This window comes from Coniophora puteana (assembly GCF_000271625.1).
Source record: "Coniophora puteana RWD-64-598 SS2 unplaced genomic scaffold CONPUscaffold_34, whole genome shotgun sequence".
Taxonomy (NCBI): domain Eukaryota; kingdom Fungi; phylum Basidiomycota; class Agaricomycetes; order Boletales; family Coniophoraceae; genus Coniophora; species Coniophora puteana.
In genome coordinates this window covers 1-12,480 of record NW_006913086.1, presented here as the reverse complement: position 1 = coordinate 12,480, position 12,480 = coordinate 1, and the positions used below count along the sequence as shown (strand labels likewise).

At 47.0% G+C, this 12,480-nt stretch overlaps 4 protein-coding genes across 4 annotated transcripts; all 4 read left to right on the top strand.

Moving 5' to 3' along the window:
- Positions 1–890: 890 nt before the first annotated feature.
- CONPUDRAFT_160594 (uncharacterized protein) lies at positions 891–1,836 on the top strand (the record flags this gene model as incomplete). The annotated part of the gene is made up of 5 exons (XM_007777739.1): positions 891–1,010; positions 1,066–1,158; positions 1,208–1,360; positions 1,414–1,497; positions 1,555–1,836. The coding sequence occupies 5 exons, from the start codon at positions 891–893 to the stop codon at positions 1,834–1,836; spliced, it is 732 nt and encodes a 243-aa protein (XP_007775929.1).
- Positions 1,837–2,672: 836 nt separating this feature from the next.
- CONPUDRAFT_68186 (uncharacterized protein) lies at positions 2,673–3,029 on the top strand (the record flags this gene model as incomplete). The annotated part of the gene is made up of 1 exon (XM_007777738.1): positions 2,673–3,029. A coding segment is annotated over one exon (357 nt), but the record flags the coding sequence as incomplete, so codon positions are not given.
- A 5,226-nt stretch (positions 3,030–8,255) lies between these two features.
- CONPUDRAFT_78441 (uncharacterized protein) lies at positions 8,256–11,491 on the top strand (the record flags this gene model as incomplete). Its single annotated transcript, XM_007777737.1, has 10 exons — positions 8,256–8,313; positions 8,366–8,538; positions 8,710–9,056; positions 9,395–9,413; positions 9,635–10,137; positions 10,271–10,286; positions 10,535–10,607; positions 10,662–10,819; positions 10,873–11,339; positions 11,446–11,491. The coding sequence occupies 10 exons, from the start codon at positions 8,256–8,258 to the stop codon at positions 11,489–11,491; spliced, it is 1,860 nt and encodes a 619-aa protein (XP_007775927.1).
- Positions 11,492–11,653: 162 nt separating this feature from the next.
- Positions 11,654–12,329, top strand: CONPUDRAFT_86105 (uncharacterized protein). The gene is made up of 5 exons (XM_007777736.1): positions 11,654–11,734; positions 11,787–11,879; positions 11,935–12,060; positions 12,106–12,246; positions 12,292–12,329. The coding sequence occupies exons 1-5, from the start codon at positions 11,687–11,689 to the stop codon at positions 12,310–12,312; spliced, it is 429 nt and encodes a 142-aa protein (XP_007775926.1). The 5' UTR covers positions 11,654–11,686; the 3' UTR covers positions 12,313–12,329.
- The last annotated feature ends 151 nt before the right edge of the window (positions 12,330–12,480 follow it).

The window sequence follows — 12,480 nt, the reverse complement described above, 5'->3', positions numbered from 1 at the left end:
CATCCGATGGATATATTCAGTTTGAGTTGCTTTCACTTGCCCTAAACGTTGCGAACAACGTTTCCGTTGGTGGATCAGGAAGTTTAGCCGCGCGGACTGTCACTGTGAATCCGGCCGCCAACACGCCGTCGAAGAAAGATCGCTTCTCCGCCCGTGTTAGTGGTACGAAGAGCGCGACGTGAGTCTGCAGTTGTGCCCATTTCTATCTTCACACTGACTCGTCATCCAGCGTGAATGAAGTGCCGGACTTAGAACCAACCAATCGTTCTCGTGAGAAGAAGAAAGTGTGAGTCTTTCTTCTGTGACAAGGCGTCAGAACGGTGTTAATCTTATAATTAGTGTCACAGAAGAACATGACGTTGGGGGTGGTCGAAATACTCCATCGGCGTCGACTTCGAGACTTCCACCCGAGGCGTATCATCCTCAGACCCCCGGTTTGTACGAAAGCGAGGCGACTTCAACGGCAACATCGACGTCAGAGTCAATTTTAGCACAGTTAGAACCTGAACAGTTGAGAGCCATGGTGGCGATGTTGCCGCCAAAGACTGGTGATAGCGAAAATCGGCGATCTCCCTCGCCTGCAGGACGTGGGAAGCGACCTCGTAAGTCTAAGAAGTAGATGCGAACACATGTTTCGAAAAAAGGGTTTAATTTACTGGTTGTATTACCTACACTAGTGACTCGGCTGTTGTAAAGGCTTCTGTGATACATTTATGCTACTCCGAATATCACACATGCGTATTCGATTGTTGGTTCCTTGGCGCTAAGTTCACCCTAAGACACCCTTAAGCGCTTCTCTACGAGTAGCTGTCGACTGTTTCCATTGCCTCATATAAATACAAAGCGCGTTCCTTCGGTAAGCATTGTTAACCGCCTTTCAATCACCCTTCATGCCTACGATCGCCATACCTGAGAGCGACCTTTATGATCTCATGCGCACACGATTGGTGCCTCTCGCTCATATGTTGAAGGTTATGCGTCTAAGTCTGTCTGATTGGAACACTGTTCAAGTAAGTTCGCCCGAATTAAGTGTCGTTGATAATTATGAATGACTTCAATTGTAAGAGTCGTATGCGGCCGATTGTGGATGCTCACTTGAACAGAGACATACCCTTTGCCCAACAGCCTCAGGACCGACTCTCATTAGTGTTGACTGAGGTGAGTGGCCTGTTTTGACTTACAACATGTGTTCTGATACGGTTTGTAGGGACTGCGTGTGTTACCGGACATGGCAAACTACGCCGAGCTTTGGCCTTTGTCGATGTACACTGAGCTGAACATTTTCGATAACATTCGTCACATGCATGAGCGGCGTGATAAACGCAAATCGCGACGGTCAGGTCGGGGCCTTTCGTTATCGGTATGTTCTGCTTGCCAATAATACGAATGGGCGTTGACCATTTGTTATCACAGTCTGCCTCACACTCGAGCGGTGCTGATATCACTTTGATATCAGTTGAAACTTCTCCGTCTCCCGTCTCAACAACATCAATGACGGTATGCTTTTTCTTTCTGTATGTCATATTTATTCGTGTATTGACCAATCGGTCATAGACGAGTAGCCAAGGAGCCAACAGCTCGTCTGGGTCCGCAATAGACCAGAAGTTGGCCGCTTTCCTTCGGACTGATTGTGGCGTTCCCCTCACGAAAACCGCGGACGCTCTCGCCGCACTCGGCATATCTGATATGGTGACGTTCAACGCCGCTGTTCGGAAGGAAAATGGAGAAGCTTTTGAAGAATTCATTGAGAAGAACGGCGCGCAGCACGGTTTGACTCTGTGGGAGATTTTTAGTATGGTCAGAGGGGCGAATAAGCTTCGCAACAGCAAGGAGTAATTCGATAGTTTCCAATGAGATCGAACAACTGTGAAATTTTACGCACTCTCGAGCGCTTCAGTGGTATTCCATTCATTCTACCATAGCTTATCATTGTAACAAACGAGCACTTTACGGCAATGTCATTCGGATAGAAAAATGCGCCCGTCTCTGCTGTCGTGCGTTTGGTATGTTTTTCATTGTGTGTGGACAGGAGATTTAGTCACACTGCCGTGAGGTGGCTCGTCTGCTGTGATTTGGTATTGACAATGCATTCCGCGTGCGATACATCTAATAGAGTACGGAGCTTCAACATTCAGTGTGAATATTAATTCTCCCCTCAGGAGGTGAGGGTGTTGCGGTTCTTTTCCGACAATGAATGGTATGTCGCAGGAAGCTCACTCAATCGCGGGCTTTCATAATCAAACAGGATAATTTCAACGCTCAGGAGGCGAGCTTGGTGCGGTACTGTACCGTCACTGAATGATGTGTTTGCGATGATGAACATTCTCCGGCAAGACTGGCCGAAAGGGTGAATGTCTTCTTACACTCGAAGCGTCTTGGCGCTGACGATCGCATCTATCCATTTGGAGAGTGAATCCCTAACGCAAGAGTTTAAAAGCAGGTGGTGGATGGACTTTATGCTCAGCAAATATTTTACTTTTGCTCTGAAGTCTTCGCGCCCTGTTCGACGACGCTTCAATCGGTAAGTCATTAAGCTTTCTGTTCTCTGATTTTTATTGACGCCGTCAAATTAAGCAACCCTCAATTGCATTTTACAAACACCTACAAACGCCAAATGTATGTCATACTCAGTCTCGTTTTATTTTTTGCTCATGTTGTGTAGACTTCAAACAATGTCTCACGTCACATCTAACTGGCAAACGGGCGCGATAACATCGCCTATGTTAACATGGGGCCAGGTACGAGGAGGGCGAAGGCATGAGTGCATTCATTGTGGCGTTGTACTTCTAACCGGCGAACGAGCCGGTTTTTGTTGCGGAACTCAAGGTGCTCGTCTTGGCGATGTCCCACGCTTACCACCCTTGCCTGTCGAATACAACGACTTCATGCATGACCCCGGCATCTCGCAGCGCTCACGGGTATTGAATCTCATATTTTCTTTCGCAGCACTTGAGTCTACGCATGCTTTCCCAACTGAATCAACTGGTCCTCCCGGCTTCATGGCTATTCAGGGCCGATTGTATCACCGCATCCGGCCTTCCCATCCAAACTCTGCTGTGCGGTGGCTACTGTATGACGGGTTCATGCGAAACACGCCTTTTCCTGAATGGGCAGCACAACTTCCGTCCACTTGGATCGATACTATGCGGGCTGTTCTCCTCCGAGTTAATCCCTTTGTAGCTTCTCTACGGTCGTTGGTGTTAGCGAACGAGCAAGGTTTTCCCCATGCGTATTTATCTCTGGCAGACTCGGGTTCGACGGCAGAGATAGCTGCCATAATGTCGTATGATAACACATCATCTACTCAGGTCCGATCTCGCCGTCTCACTGTGTCGCGTGCTAGAAATGCTATGACACAGTCAATCCCTGCTGTTAGTCGTCTATGGGAGCCATTAGTCTATCCCTTATTCTTTCCACATGGAACAATGGGTTGGGGAATCGCACAGACGGAGGGAGATTTGGACGATGTTGTTCCTGCAGAATGCAACGACCATGCACAAGATGCCCCAACAACTCAAATGTGGTACTATCGGGCATTGTTGTTACGTGAAGATCGGTTTGAAGTATTTGGTCGTCTGACTAACGAATATTTGGTTGACATGTTCAGCCGGAACTTGGAATGTCGTCTATCTTACATCCGACACCACCAACAGCGGTTACTGGCGGAAGACGCTGCACTTATGGGAGAAGATACTGTTGCAGACACAGACAACATATATCTCCCTGCATCATTCCTAGGATCCCGGGCTTGGTCTTCAAACCAAATTGCAGATTCTCTCGCTGTGGCGGGAGCTTTGGGTAATCCAACCTTCTTCATCACTATGACGTGTAACTCTCGCTGGCCAGAGATTCAAGATCGCTTGCGTCCGGGCCAAACTTACGTTGATGTTCCATTGGTTGTGGTTCGCGTGTTTAAAAGAAAACTTGCTTGCCTCTTGCAGTGTCTAAGATCTATGTTCCCAAAAATCGGTCGACCAGTATACATTATTCATTCAATCGAGTTTCAAAAGCGGGGATTACCTCACGCTCACATCCTAGTGAGGTATGACACGGACTGTGTTCTTCCTAGTGACATCGACAACATCGTACCTGCCGAAATACCTTCTGACCCGGATGATGCTCGCTTGGTGACTACTTTTATGCGTCACAATCATCCCCCTGCCGACAAACCTGCTTCAAAATATTGTCAGCGTGAAGTCTCCAGTAGAAACCGTGTGTGTCGCTTCAAATATCCTAAGCCGCTGCAACATGATACGACCATTGATAATGAAGGACGAGTCCATTATCGCCGACGCCGGCTAGGGGACGAAATGATAGTTCCTCACAGTCTCCAATTAATTCGATACTTTCAGTGCCACATAAACTTCGAGGTGGCTAGCACGTCTCATCTATTTCAGTATCTGTTCAAGTACATCAACAAAGGTGTGTTTCTCTATGCTGTGTATAATATATGTTGTTCTTATTCCTTACGGGTGTGGACACGTATAGGACCTGATACTGCGCGCTACAACGTTGCACACCAAGCAGACCACGTTGATGAAATCGAAGAATATCTGAACGCACGGTATTTATCGGCTCCTGAGGCTGCATGGCGTATTATGGGGTTTCACGTGTCGCAGAAGATTCCTGCGGTAACAGATCTGGCCATTCATTTGCCTGGGAGTATACATCGTCGACGATATCAATCATCCGGATCTGACACTTCGCTATCATCACTGGAGCGGTATTTTATTCGCCCTGTTGGATATTTCTTTGACACTTCTGGTATGCAACGCACCTTTGAAACAGTGACATACGCGGAGTATTTTACTATCTTTCGTTTGGCACCGGTCGGAGGGGCGACAAATCAAACCACTTTTGAAGAGAGCCAAGTCATAGCGAACACACCATGCATGCGCGTTATTCAACGTGTGGCACAGCGTACCCATTTATCCCGGCTTCACTCTGTTCTTCCCTCGAAGGGGGAGCCTTACTACTTGCGATGTATACTTAATAATCGGCCGGTTCGCTCATTTCAGGACGCGTTGCTCGTGGAAGGCATTACGCATACCTCGTTTCAAGAAGCGGCATCTGCCATGGGCCTGTTTGCTAATGAACGGGAGGCGTTTCAGGCTATGCATGAGGCTGTTGAAGAACTGAAGACCCCCCGACAACTCCGTGTATTATTTGCCCATTTGCTCCTGAATGACTGTGTTCCTGTTCCATTGGAGCTCTGGGAATTGTTCGGGCCAAGTTTGTCTATTGATTTTGCCTTACGTTTTCCAGATCACGAAGAACTATCAATTGGTCACGCTCTGGCCGAGATACATAAGATGTTAGAGTGTCAAGGAAAATCTCTAGAAGATTATGGTCTCCCACTTCCCAACGTCGTTAGTCGTGAGGTGGAGCATGAGCTTACTCGATGGGGTGCGAACCCTCAAATGCTTGCCGCAAGAGCCAACAATGCATATGTCTCAATGACTCTAGAACAAAGGTTCATCTATGATGATATAGTGTCAGCAATTACGCACGACCGACCAATCTGTGCCTTTGTGGATGGAAAAGCTGGTCGAGGGAAGACTTTCCTCGTCAATGCTATACTTGATAAACTCAGGTCGATTGGACTCATCGCATTGCCAACTGCGACGGCCGCGTTTGCTGCACAGTTATATCTTGGAGGAAGAACAACCCATTCAACGTTTAAAGTGTGTATGAATTTAATTTAATGTAAAAGTATTCTAATCTTCTTTACCTGTTTCTAGGTTCCTGTTAACGAGCGTTCCGAAATGTTGGAATCGCCGGTGAATGAACAGACAGCTCGCGGAGATCTCATTCGGGCTGCCTCTCTCACTATATGGGATGAGGCTCCAATGGCAAACAAAGCAGTCCTGGCATGTGTCAATGATGTTTTCGCGCGAGTTACTAGCAACAGTCTTCCCTTTGGTGGGAAGTCGATATTGCTTCTGGGAGACTTTCGTCAAACTTGCCCTGTTATCAGAAAGGGGACCCGAGCACAGGTCGTAGAGGCTTCTATCAAGTCGTCTACTCTATGGGCAGAGTTCACACAATATCAGTTGACCGTTCCAATCCGTAACTCGCAAGACCCAGAATTCGCAGAGTTTGTTGATTCGGTTGGTGATGGCGCCGGTCCCACAGTCGATCTATCTATGGTTTCACGTGTGCATTCGACTGAAGATCTACTCTCGTTTGTTTACCCTCTGCATGTCGTTCAAGATCCACTCCTTTGCCTCCGACGTGCGATCTTGGCGCCAACTAACCGGCAAGTTGACTTATACAATGACACTGTGTTAAACCAAGTTGCCGGAAATCCTCGTACATATATTGCTGCAGACTCTCTGCGAGAAGCGACGGAAAACGATATAATACCGCCCTCCAGTATCCTTGACTATGTCGCCAATCACACTCCACCTGGTTTCCCTCACCATACTCTGCGTCTTAAAGTTAACTCAGTGTGCAGGCTCCTTCGAAACTTCTCTGTTGAGCTAGGACTGGTGAAAAACGTTCGCGTTGTTGTTATTGGGCTGGGTGCTCGACTCGTGACAGTTCGAATTTTACGAGGTATTGGTGGAGTGACAGCCATAGATCCGGAAGATATACTTCTGCCCCGAATCATGTTTGAAACTACCTTGCCGTCTGGCTTCACCCTCCTTCGCAAGCAATTCCCTCTCGCTGCAGCTTACGCCACAACGTTCAACAGCTGCCAAGGACTTACATTGGATTCCGTTGGCGTTGACTTGACTAAAGACGTATTTTCACACAGTCAACTGTACACGGCGTTGTCTAGAATTCGCCACCGTTCACACGCCATGGTCAGAATGCAACCTGGGAGTTTGTCTGTAGCAAATGTAACATATCAGGAGTTGTTGACCTAGGGTTCGCCTCAGATCACCTCGGATAGTCTCGGGTGTATCGCACGTTAAGATAGTGTTCCTCAAGAATGCAGGATTGTCATTGGTACAATGTATGATACACGAGAATGCAGTGTGTACGCGGATGCCATGAAAAGGCTAGCTATTATTATGTCTATCACATTTGATTGACTCAAGAATGCAGGCGTGTCATTAGTACAATGTATGATACACGTGGATGCAGTGCGCACGCGCATGCCATGAAAAGGCTACCTATTATGTCTATTGCTTTTGAGTGACTCAAGAATGCAGGCGTGTCAATGGTACAATGTATGATACACGAGGATGCAGTGCGTACGTGAATGCCATAAAAAAGCTACCTATTATGTCTATCGCTTTTGATTGACTCAAGACTGCAAGCGTGTCATTGGTACAATGTATGATACACGAGGATGCAGTGCGTACGCGGAAGCCAATTTTATATGAGGGATACTGTAACTCGTTTCTGAATGTGCACGCGACGTACTTTTTGCCATTGCGGCCATCAAGCAGCAAGTTACAGCTAAAGTCTGGAGAGAGTTTGGACTGGTTGTCTTCCGTTTGCCTCCTTTATCTTTTAATCACGCGTGTACGTCAGATAATATTTAAGTCATCTCCCTTCTCATTTGTCTTTACAGAAAGAGTTGCATTATAATGAACCTTCGGATAAGACTCACACTGACATATGTGTAGTGTAGCGTCGCATTGCTCATCCGCATAATCGTGATCTGCTTCCATTTAAGGCTAACTTCTGTGTTAAGACTGACGGAGACGATCTTTCGGATGTCTGATTTGCCGCATTGGGTAACTGTTTGTGTAATATATTCTCACGCCGCATTGAAGACCATCCTGACGGACGTAAAAGGGCTAGCTATTATGTCTGTCGCTTTCGAGTGACTCAACATTATGCACAATTCACCATTGCGTATGTTTTTTGCACTGAATTATCGAAACAGTGTTTCGGTGCGGCACAGGCGTAAGTCTAATTTTCCTCCTCGCAAACGGTGACTACGTAACCGACCACGATGGCGTTATCGCTAAGGAGCTTCCTCCTATGCCATGGATCCTTAACAGAGACAACGATGCTGCAAACTTAGTCCCTTAATCCTTATTGTATTTTTGGCACTCATATTCTAGGAGTCGTTTAAATTCCTATTCATAAAAAGCCATACCTGAGCCTGTCCGCGTATATGTTCGAACCTCTCCCGACGTTGTATTCCTCTCCTTAACTTCATTTATTTGTCAGACAGGAGATTCAGACTCTGGGCCGCTTTTCTATTACAATATAGTTGTCCCTATGTTATGCTGTTAGTATAAAAGTTGAATGGCTGTGGCGATTCCGGACGTTGCAGACTTCTCTCCTTCGCTATGGACAACCAACCTGCGAAACTCGTTCACAAGCCTGCTATGAGCGCCGTTCGAAGAGGTAGATTGATGCCACTTATACATTGGATTGCATGATTCAACAAATTGCTTAGATCCTCTGCGAACTGTCGAACTTAACCAGTTGCGCAGACGATGCGCGGCTGCGTTTCAACGTTTGAACCCGAACATGTTGACTTCCCGCATGGCAGAAACTATGGATTTTTTGGCCGATGACATGGTCGGGTATGCGGTGTATTTGCGAATGCTCTGTATCATTGCAGGCAAGGTTCGTTTGACTATACTATGTCTTGACCATGATACAGTGTTAATGTGATGATAAAAGCAATATCCAGTCCCCAACCCTGTATATCCTCACGAACTGCGCGTGATGCTGCGCTGGAGGAAAACGTCCCATCCTGTGATGCAACAATATGCTCCGATCTCTATCGATTTTCAGGTGTCAGTTGGTTCTCACGCACATATTGCGACGCACCTTGCCACACTAGGCTTTCATTTCGGAACTGCACATCTCATGCGGTTTATTAACGAGCGAGCAGATTTACCGCACTCTTGCGTGTATCGGGTTCGAATTGTCAGCCACAACCGCGATTATTCGATCGGTACTATTCTGTGTACCAAGTTGTTTTTGCCGCGGTATGACACTGTCATTCAAGAATGTGAATCGAGCAGCTCCCGCAACCGACGCAAAGTTTGCGGACAACACATCACTGCTTCTGTGCCTTTCCTTGATGCGTATGGTGATGTATTGGAACCTGTTGTGTCGCGCATGCACAACATCATAGCGTGCGTCATTTATTTTTCTGTTTCATCCACTCGCTCTGATGTGAGTTGGTTCAGCGAATAATTTGGGGTAGTGCTTCGTCGATGACGGTACATTTTGTATAGCCTGTATTGTAATCTATGATGTAGCTGTTTCAGCTTGGATTGCATGAATGTCGTCACGCTCTGTACCATAACGTGTTTCAAGTCAAATAAAGGTGCCCTCTCCTGGGTCGATAGCGCCCCTTTCTTGAACTGTACTTAAGTGTGGAACGATCCGCTTTGATCTGAAACTTCTAACGATGAACGGACTGCCACACTTATCTTCCGTGGCCAGCTTATTACATTCGTTCCTCTCCCAGAGTCGAATTGTCGACAGTGGTGCGTTATCATCCGTCTCGTTTTGTTTTTCCCTGTTGAGTTCGTTGTCAGGGGATTTCGAGGGAATGCCACTGTTGAAGATTAGTGACAATCATTGCATATCAGCCGCTACATTCTCGCACTACCTTAGGCAGACCTTAAATCGCTACACTGATGGCTTTGTCGATTGGCCCGGTTATGTGTTGTTTATATGCTATCTCACGACTGAGGTATGTGTCTAGCTCTTCCGCGAATTTATTACGATTTTAACCGCATTTCAGGATTTTCCCCCTGATCTTCCTTTGTTTCCTGAGCAGGCACGTATTATGCTCCGTTGGGGCGCTTCCAGTCCGGATCTACGTGTCTCAGTCGGCGCGCCAATCTCCGTGCATTTCCACATCTCACGTATTGGCGACAACCACTTGGCAGTTCGCATTGGCGCCCTACTGCAACACTTCGTGCTCCAACATCTCGTCTTAGGCTCATGGCTCACTGACAAAGTCATCCCCAGCGATGCTGTCGAGCGCATTATTCTCACCAGCCATAATGCGCACTATACGACCGGAGTGATCTTCTGTACGGCGGAATTTCGACCCTACTACACCAAAGTATGTGGCCTCTGTCTCGCTCGTGACCGTCCGACAACTTCAATGGTGGACGGCCATCACGTTACTACCAACCTCTCTTCATTCATTGCCAATGAACCCTATGAGGCTCAGCTTCGTGAAATGTTAGAAGCAGCTTGGTAAGCACATTCATGATTCGCGGATACTATGCGTCTGATACATTTTCAAGGAGTGTTGGTCTTTGGGCCCGCTGAATATGAATCCGCCAGGGGTTGTAGCTTGAGTGTATACTATGATTCAATTAGTGCGCAGCCAGCTTGACGTTAAAGTTTGTACTGTGCTCCTGTACCCGCTTTGCCGCCCCTATTGTATTAAGCTTCAATTATTTTCTGCTTTGACCCGTTCCGTGCCATTGCATGCTCCGCCCCTCTTGAATATACTACACTTCATTTCTTTCTCAATAGTACCCCTAGCAAACAATAGGTTGCTTATTTTAACATTCCTGGGCGCCCGAACTCTGCCGCGTTGTCTCCTCGCGCAAATATGATCTCCTAAACACGTCTGTGTGTATTTAAGAACTCGGGCGTTGTTCAAAGTTTCATTATCCAGTTCATGGTTCCAGCGTGGCTTACCTCAATGGACTTTTCTGGTCAGTGTGAAGCATTTATTTCGCCTGGCTGTGTTTTGCTGACCTCTATGAAAGGATTCAACGGTGACATGTCACCCTTCAGTCGTAGACGTGCAGACGATCGTCCTCTTGACTTAGTATTTGCGCTCCGCGCAGCAACTTCAATTGACTACGTCATTAACGGGTCGGCCGAATGGCCTGTGTTTGCTCGACTGGTGACATCTTTTGGACCTGTGCGAATTTTGCTCACTGTCCTTAACAACACATTCACTGATCCGTTACATAGTCGTTCTCGTCTATCATGCACGGATTACCATCCTTTGAAGACTTTCCTATGGTATTTTCTTGGGATTATTCCTCAGACTTCTCGCGATTTCGCTGCCGAGGACCCACTGTTATTCACTTTCACGTGTGTGGCGGGACCGGCCAACATCGAGCGTTAAGGTCCGCAGCCGTTGCATATTACTTCGCATCAAAATACCTTCGACCTGCTTTCTCCGCGGATTCCTTGGCGTCTTCGAACGTGTATGGTGTTTTCATCACACGCCGCTGCGCCGAATACACTACTGGCTCCATCGTCTGTACGGACGAATTTGACGATCGTTTTGACTTCATCTCGGCTTTATGTGCTTCTAATTCCACTTTGGCCACTCGCACATTAGGCGGAAGGCATGTCACCGTCAACAACGCGACTATAAACTTGCATCCTGTTAGTCTTGATGTTGCGGTCCATCGCACGCTTTGTGCTGCAAGGTGCGCGTGTTTGATTCTATATACTTTACGCTTACAAACCCCATCACGTCAGGCGTGTGAATCTTCTGTAACATGTTCTCATGCATTTTGCTGTACATTTTCCTAGATTTGTTGCCTCCTGTGTGTACCTGAAACGAATAGTATGTGTGTGAATGGTGAAACACGAGAGCTTGATATTATATTTGTATGCGGTACAGAGAGTTCGACCTCCTGTACCAAATTAATGCATATATATTATGACCTGTCGCCTTCGTCTGAGTTCCGCCTCACTAAGCATGGTGTTTATCCAACCTCTTGGCGACGACACTTACAGAAAACTTGTCATGCGAAAATTCTCCAAACCCAAGATGACATATCTGCTTGGAATGGTTCCGTCCGAGTGGGAAACACTCAAGGTAACTCTTTCAGTATGTTCTATTACGCTTCAGTCAAACTTATTTGTTGCAGAGCGTGGCTCGTCCGATCGTGAAGGCCAAATTGGACATAAACATCAAATTTTGCAACCAACCTGCAGACCAAGTCGCTTTCGTTGTCGCAAAGGTAGCGCGCTTTCTATTCTCTAATTCAATGTTTGTCCTTACGCTAACGCGTACAGGTCATAGCAAAAATTCGTTGGCTGGATAGATATGTCGATGCGTGGCCTGTTGAGATGTATATTCATCTTTATCTCATGGGTCGTGCGCAGCGGCAAACTAGACGGTGTGAACAATTCCGCTCGAAGGTAATGGTTAATGTGTTATCTTTCTTGCTCATCTGACGTTCGTAGGCATCTTGCCCTTTGGATTATTCACGAAGGACTTGCTTTCCTCACAGTTATCCTTGGCTCCGTTCCATCAACCCTCTCGCGATGGACGCTGATCTGCCGTGCATATTAGTTCCGGCCCAGAAGCCTTCCAGATCTGCCTCGGTAATTTTCATGTTGTTCCCTTTAACTCGACTGACTGTATTGCAGCCTTCTATAGCCAATGCTTGAATCGGCGATGGCCCTCTGCTACGTTTTTTTCTAAGTGAATGTGGCTTCGACTGAGCCAACTCCTATCGTCGAGCCGACTTATTTGTGTTGGAAGTTTTCTGGTCCTTGCGTGCGGTTGATTTCCGTCGGAACCTCAGCCTCTCCTAACTCTAACGCATTCATTCTTTG

Bases quoted from the DNA above. Each gene is read 5' to 3' on its own strand.
- CONPUDRAFT_86105 (XM_007777736.1), top strand. From the start codon at position 11,687: ATGACATATCTGCTTGGAATGGTTCCGTCCGAGTGGGAAACACTCAAG. The intron at 12,061-12,105 runs GTAATGGTTAAT...TGACGTTCGTAG, and splicing joins GTGAACAATTCCGCTCGAAG to GCATCTTGCCCTTTGGATTA. The intron at 12,247-12,291 runs GTAATTTTCATG...ACTGTATTGCAG, and splicing joins AGCCTTCCAGATCTGCCTCG to CCTTCTATAGCCAATGCTTG.